Source organism: Salvelinus namaycush, chromosome 13, assembly GCF_016432855.1.
Source record: "Salvelinus namaycush isolate Seneca chromosome 13, SaNama_1.0, whole genome shotgun sequence".
Classification (NCBI taxonomy): Eukaryota; Metazoa; Chordata; class Actinopteri; order Salmoniformes; family Salmonidae; genus Salvelinus; species Salvelinus namaycush.
This window is the reverse complement of record NC_052319.1, coordinates 22,503,768-22,511,105: the sequence shown is the minus strand read 5'-3', so window position 1 is coordinate 22,511,105 and position 7,338 is coordinate 22,503,768. Positions and strand designations below refer to the sequence as shown.

The 7,338-nt window shown below is 45.8% G+C and overlaps 1 protein-coding gene across 1 annotated transcript in view; it reads right to left on the bottom strand.

Moving 5' to 3' along the window:
* The window catches only part of LOC120057814 (nebulin-like), an 81,379-nt gene that overhangs the window by 30,495 nt on the left and 43,546 nt on the right, over positions 1-7,338 (bottom strand). The window contains exons 81-93 of the mRNA XM_039006278.1: positions 4,004-4,201; positions 3,740-3,844; positions 3,411-3,515; positions 3,187-3,291; positions 2,966-3,073; positions 2,683-2,796; positions 2,345-2,542; positions 1,824-1,928; positions 1,498-1,602; positions 1,135-1,242; positions 818-925; positions 382-489; positions 42-146 (exon numbers count right to left, since the gene is read on the bottom strand). Of these exons, the coding sequence (XP_038862206.1) occupies positions 42-146; positions 382-489; positions 818-925; positions 1,135-1,242; positions 1,498-1,602; positions 1,824-1,928; positions 2,345-2,542; positions 2,683-2,796; positions 2,966-3,073; positions 3,187-3,291; positions 3,411-3,515; positions 3,740-3,844; positions 4,004-4,201 (1,572 nt within the window). The remainder of the gene's footprint in view (positions 1-41; positions 147-381; positions 490-817; positions 926-1,134; positions 1,243-1,497; positions 1,603-1,823; positions 1,929-2,344; positions 2,543-2,682; positions 2,797-2,965; positions 3,074-3,186; positions 3,292-3,410; positions 3,516-3,739; positions 3,845-4,003; positions 4,202-7,338) is intronic.

Sequence of the window (7,338 nt, the reverse complement as noted above, 5' to 3'; positions counted from 1 at the left end):
GTCTAGGAGTGATAATGACAGGATGACAAAAGGTCACGTACGTCGCTGACGGCCTTCTGGGTCATCTTGACCTGTCTGATCTCAGGTGTGTCGTAGGTGCTGTGGACCTTATCCTTCTCCTTCTCATACAGCTCACGGTACAGACGCTGGGACAGACAGATGGAGAGGGGAAATAACATCACCACTACACCCCAAATAATCATTTTAATGATACCCACATTCCAGGGTCTTGGACTGTACACAGCTATAATGACTCAACATCATTCAAGGGACTCATAACAAATAGCCACATAGATGGATCATCAATCAAATTGAATAATTCATAAATTATGATATTTTTCCAATTAGTGGGGGTAGAGGAGAAGATGTTTGTAATCTTACCGGGTTGGTGACCTTGTTGGCGTTCCTGATGTTGACGAAGCTGACACCTTCTGGGTCTAGGGTGTAGTTCGTAGCCTTTGACTTTTCATAGTCATTCTTGTACTTCACCTACACAACACAACAGAATTCCACGTGTGAGTTCCTACCATAGAGATACGATATATAACATTTTATGGTAACTACATCTATAGGCTTCCTTCTACTTCACCTAGCTACAGTACAGAAGACAAGTGTGAGTGACACAGTACGTGCCTCTCATAACTGAAAGTTTGAATCTGAATAGATTTTCTTGTGTGATAATTACCTCAATGAGAATCTTAATGGTTCATATTTTATACACAAGGTAGGGGGCTTTTCTCTATTTTGGGGGGGACGGTTCAAGTAAAAAAAACGAATAGATGAACATTGAATAAAAGATTTGTTGTGTCTTTCTTACGCTGCTGACAACGATGGTGTTGTGCTTAGCCTGCTTCATGAGAGGATTGTCGTGGGGTAGAGAGTAGCCAGTAGGCATGAAGTTCTTGTTGGCCTCTTTGTAGAAGTTCTGAGGAGAATCATGAGAGAGGAAAAACAGAAGGACATAAGATATGAGAATCATAATAAAACAAGCATATTTTACTTCTATAAACAGTTTGAGGGAGTAGTTACTATTTATGCATTTTTGAAAGTTACGAGTGAGGTATGTTTTGTAAGAGTGTACTTAAAGTAAAGAAATTATCCCCAAAAAAGAAGTGAGGATGGAAGATATCTTACATCACTCTGGTTGTAGTTGGCCAGGCGTGCCCTCTCTGTGTCAACGGTGATAGCAGGGGAGGAGTTAGTTCCCTTGACATTGGTGACGTAGTCATTACGGTAGTGGAGCTGAGAACATGAGAGGAGAGAGGAGAGAACTTCATATGCTCCATCATGAAAATAATTAGAATTGACATATATATATATATTAGATTTTTTGTTTTGTTTATTGAGACAGTTGGATATACAGGGGAGACAGAGTAGGGAAGAGAGACAGTACAAAAATGAGAGCCTGGACCAGGAAGTGAACTCTGATTAAATAAGGGTTAAATAAAACAACAAGATGGTGATAGAAAAATAAGAATCTTTAGCGACAGTACTCACATCGCTCAGGTTCTGAGCACTCTGTTTGGCTGTTTCATAGGTAGGAGTGTCGATGACCATAGAGTACTCCTTGAATGCCTCAATGCCCTTGGCTCTGTACTTGTTCTGGAAGACAAGAACAAATACACAAATACATCCACATCAATGTCCACATCTGTGGAGTGAATCATTTTCCTCCAGTCATTAGATTAAGAGAGGATAGGATAGGATAGAAGAGGAGAGGAGAGGAGAGGAGAGGAGAGGAGAGGAGAGGAGAGGAGAGGAGAGGAGAGGAAAGGAAAGACAGATGAAGAAAGATAGATGAGAGGCATGGGGAGGGAGTTTACCTCGCTCTGCAGGTTGTCAGCAGCCTTGACGCGCAAGATCTCAGGGGTGTCCCAAGCATAGCAGCCAATTCCCTTCAGCCAGTTCAGGTCATCCTTGTAGAAGACCTGGGGAGCCACAGGAAAGTTATAGAAGTCATAAGGACAAGCAAGAAGAAGTACAGCATTTGGGAACTATAACTCTGAACTACCTAATAAAACTATATATAACTATGTCACAATAGTTTAGAAATAATCACCAATATTAGTTACTTTTTCTGACACACTCTACCGGATCCTAAATAAATTACTATAACCCCAAATTAAAGAAAATAAAAGTCCTCTAGGTCTTCCTGAAGAACATTTTATATATATGTTATTATAAACAACAATATTGTTTATAATAAGTAAGGGAAAAAAAGTCTATTCAATTGAATCATTTAACTTCACATGAAATTGTCATTAAATGCAATGTGAAAACCCAATATATACAGTTTTCCACATAAAGAAAGTTTATTAAAATATTCAAAGTTCAGATGACTCACGTCGCTGAGCTGCTCGTTGACCTTGCGTGCCTGGGCGTACACCTGCATATCAGGCATACAGATCCACTGGTGCAGGTACTTCCTGTAACCGATCTCACTGACATGGTTCTGAGTTTGACGGGCTGACAAGACATGTAGCATGTCTGGAGGGATGTGGTTCTTGGCCTTGGTCTTCTCATAGTCTGCCTTGTACAAGCGCTACATGTAGGGAGGGTACATAAACTATTATGTTATTATGTGTGTGTACATTTCCATTGATTGAAGATCAATGTGTTTGACTGCCATATGGAAGACAGTAAAGTAAAGAGGCGATAACAAAAAAAGGCAACAAGACTTACGTCAAGACCCATCTGTCCGGCTTTGAGGCAGCGGAGAGTTTCTGGGTCGTCCTCCAGGGACTTGGGCAGACTGTAGAGGGACTTGAACTTCTCATAATCCTCCCTGTATTTGACCTATAGGGGAGGACATCATATGGGTAGGTTTGTGTAGTGGGCTTTGACAATGTACATGCAACTTTTATGTATGTGACGACTGATAATCCTCAACAACAAGTTCAAGCAAATGAGGAACATCAAAAGTCAAAAGGGTCTTAGACTATAAAGGGTGATACGTTGAACTCACACTGCTGAGGATGACCTTCTGTTGTTTGGCGTGTTTCATGGCGTGGGAGTCTGATGGCAGCGTGTAACCCTTAGCCTTGATCTGGTCCCAGGCAGATGTATACGTTTTCTAGATGACACAAAAGAAAACATAAACATCATAAATGAAGCATTTCAATCCTAATAGGTAAACATTACAGTATTTGGAGACACAGTGTACGTCTACAGTAGAGCCACACTTACGGTGCTGTAGATGTGCTTGAGGTTGGCGTTGCGTACGTAGTCGTAGGTATCCAGAATTGTGGTATACATATGTTTTTCCTTATGGTAAGCCTCCCTGTAGTTCAGCTGTTGAGATAAAGAGCATATGTTTTGATACAAAGCGGGTTTTATACATTTCTATACTATTAGAAGTGATGTGTAGTATAGTATAGTATTTATTTCTGTACAGTACATCTGACACTCACATCACTGGCCCAGGTGTGACCCAGGATAGCAGTCACATAGGCAGGGGTGTCTGTCACGATGGAGTAGTTGTTGAATTCCTTCTTACCCTCCTCTTTGTATTTGAGCTGCAAGAAAACAAATGCAGAGGGTTAATAAACCATAGTCCCCAAGCAGGAATACTCCTTTTGAAGTAGTCTCTATCACTATTATTTTTTATTGTCTTAAAGTATTTTTATGATAAAATATATATGTATTTATCCATTTATGATAGACTGGTATTCAATCAATAGCAAACAAAAGACTAGGTAAATCATTGGTATAAATGACAGTAAGTTATCTTGCTACTCACCTCGCTCTGCAGCAGGTAGGCATTCTTGGCGCGGACAATCTCAGGTGTGTCCCAGACATAGCAACCAATACCCTTCATCCAGTTCAGGTCATCTTTGTAGTACACCTAGCAAACAGATAGACAATACCACAATGCAGAGTTCAGATAGTTGGATTTGATATGATTTTACAAATACTGTGATAGTGTGGGGTAGTGTAGCTAACTAAAGATGTGTTGTGTCCTTTTGCGAAATACACTTTAAAATCTATTCATCTTGAAACGTACATCGCTCAGGATCTCATTGTTCTTGCGGGCTCTGATAGCGTCCTCCTGTTCGGGGTGGCAGGTCCAGTTGTGCAGGTAGGTGCGGTACAGCACATCACTGAGCATGTCCTGAGACCTCTTAGCCACCACGTTGGGAATGATGTCAGCGGGGATGTGGTTCTTGATCTTGTTGGTGTTATACTCCTTCTGGTAATCCCTCTGGAAGAAAGAACAGCGCACTGTGTGGATTATTTTCAAATCAAAAATATAATCAAATCAAATGAAAGTGTATTTGTCCTATGCACGTGTTGTACAGAGTACAATTAAATGCTTACATGCAGGTTCACCTCTCAACATTGCAACAACAAAATAAGAATATAAGCAAGTAAAAACATATTAAATGGAAGAAAAATAAATAAATAGAAGAACATGATAGAACTATACATAGGAAAGCATATCTAAGGAGTAAATATGGCATATTCGTGTAGTCCACTTGTCATTGCGACGTGTAGTCGTGTAGTCCACTTGTAGTCCACTTGTCATTCCAATCTCCTTTGCATTAGCGTAGCCTCTTCTGTAGCCTGTCAACTATGTGTCTGTCTATCCCTGTTCTCTCCTCTCTGCACAGACCATACAAACGCTTCACACCGCGTGGCCGCTGCCACTCTAACCTGGTGGTCCCAGCGCGCACGACCCACGTGGAGTTCCAGGTCTCCGGCAGCCTCTGGAACTGCCGATCTGCGGCCAACAAGGCAGAGTTCATCTCAGCCTATGCTTCCCTCCAGTCCCTCGACTTCTTGGCACTGACGGAAACATGGATTACCACAGATAACACTGCTACTCCTACTGCTCTCTCCTCGTCTGCCCACGTGTTCTCGCACACCCCGAGAGCTTCTGGTCAGCGGGGTGGTGGCACTGGGATCCTCATCTCTCCCAAGTGGACATTCTCTCTTTCTCCCCTGACCCATCTGTCTATCGCCTCCTTTGAATTCCATGCTGTCACAGTTACCAGCCCTTTCAAGCTTAACATCCTTATCATTTATCGCCCTCCAGGTTCCCTTGGAGAGTTCATCAATGAGCTTGACGCCTTGATAAGTTCCTTTCCTGAGGATGGCTCACCTCTCACAGTTCTGGGTGACTTTAACCTCCCCACGTCTACCTTTGACTCATTCCTCTCTGCCTCCTTCTTTCCACTCCTCTCCTCTTTTGACCTCACCCTCTCACCTTCCCCCCCTACTCACAAGGCAGGCAATACGCTTGACCTCATCTTTACTAGATGCTGTTCTTCCACTAATCTCATTGCAACTCCCCTCCAAGTCTCCGACCACTACCTTGTATCCTTTTCACTCTCGCTCTCATCCAACACTTCCCACTCTGCCCCTACTCGGATGGTATCGCGCCGTCCCAACCTTCGCTCTCTCTCCCCCGCTACTCTCTCCTCTTCCATCCTATCATCTCTTCCCTCTGCTCAAACCTTCTCCAACCTATCTCCTGATTCTGCCTCCTCAACCCTCCTCTCCTCCCTTTCTGCATCATTTGACTCTCTATGTCCCCTATCCTCCAGGCCGGCTCGGTCCTCCCCTCCTGCTCCGTGGCTCGACGACTCATTGCGAGCTCACAGAACAGGGCTCCGGGCGGCCGAGCGGAAATGGAGGAAAACTCGCCTCCCTGCGGACCTGGCATCCTTTCACTCCCTCCTCTCTACATTTTCCTCTTCTGTCTCTGCTGCTAAAGCCACTTTCTACCACTCTAAATTCCAAGCATCTGCCTCTAACCCTAGGAAGCTCTTTGCCACCTTCTCCTCCCTCCTGAATCCTCCTCCCCCTCCCCCCTCTCTGCGGATGACTTCGTCAACCATTTTGAAAAGAAGGTCGACGACATCCGATCCTCGTTTGCTAAGTCAAACGACACCGCTGGTTCTGCTCACACTGCCCTACCCTGTGCTTTGACCTCTTTCTCCAGATGAAATCTCGCGTCTTGTGACGGCCGGCCGCCCAACAACCTGCCCGCTTGACCCTATCCCCTCCTCTCTTCTCCAGACCATTTCCGGAGACCTTCTCCCTTACCTCACCTCGCTCATCAACTCATCCTTGACCGCTGGCTACGTCCCTTCCGTCTTCAAGAGAGCGAGAGTTGCACCCCTTCTGAAAAAACCTACACTCGATCCCTCCGATGTCAACAACTACAGACCAGTATCCCTTCTTTCTTTTCTCTCCAAAACTCTTGAACGTGCCGTCCTTGGCCAGCTCTCCTGCTATCTCTCTCAGAATGACCTTCTTGATCCAAATCAGTCAGGTTTCAAGACTAGTCATTCAACTGAGACTGCTCTTCTCTGTGTCACGGAGGTGCTCCGCACTGCTAAAGCTAACTCTCTCTCCTCTGCTCTCATCCTTCTAGACCTATCGGCTGCCTTTGATACTGTGAACCATCAGATCCTCCTCTCCACCCTCTCCGAGTTGGGCATCTCCGGCGCGGCCCACGCTTGGATTGCGTCCTACCTGACAGGTCGCTCCTACCAGGTGGCGTGGCGAGAATCTGTCTCCGCACCACGTGCTCTTACCACTGGTGTCCCCCAGGGCTCTGTTCTAGGCCCTCTCCTATTCTCGCTATACACCAAGTCACTTGGCTCTGTCATATCCTCACATGGTCTCTCCTATCATTGCTATGCAGACGACACACAATTAATCTTCTCCTTTCCCCCTTCTGATAACCAGGTGGCGAATCGCATCTCTGCATGTCTGGCAGACATATCAGTGTGGATGACGGATCACCACCTCAAGCTGAACCTCGGCAAGACGGAGCTGCTCTTCCTCCCGGGGAAGGACTGCCCGTTCCATGATCTCGCCATCACGGTTGACAACTCCATTGTGTCCTCCTCCCAGAGTGCTAAGAACCTTGGCGTGATCCTGGACAACACCCTGTTGTTCTCAACTAACATCAAGGCGGTGACCCGTTCCTGTAGGTTCATGCTCTACAACATTCGCAGAGTACGACCCTGCCTCACACAGGAAGCGGCGCAGGTCCTAATCCAGGCACTTGTCATCTCCCGTCTGGATTACTGCAACTCGCTGTTGGCTGGGCTCCCTGCCTGTGCCATTAAACCCCTACAACTCATCCAGAACGCCGCAGCCCGTCTGGTGTTCAACCTTCCCAAGTTCTCTCACGTCACCCCGCTCCTCCGCTCTCTCCACTGGCTTCCAGTTGAAGCTCGCATCCGCTACAAGACCATGGTGCTTGCCTACGGAGCTGTGAGGGGAACGGCACCTCCGTACCTTCAGGCTCTGATCAGGCCCTACACCCAAACAAGGGCACTGCGTTCATCCACCTCTGGCCTGCTCGCCTCCCTACCTCTGAGG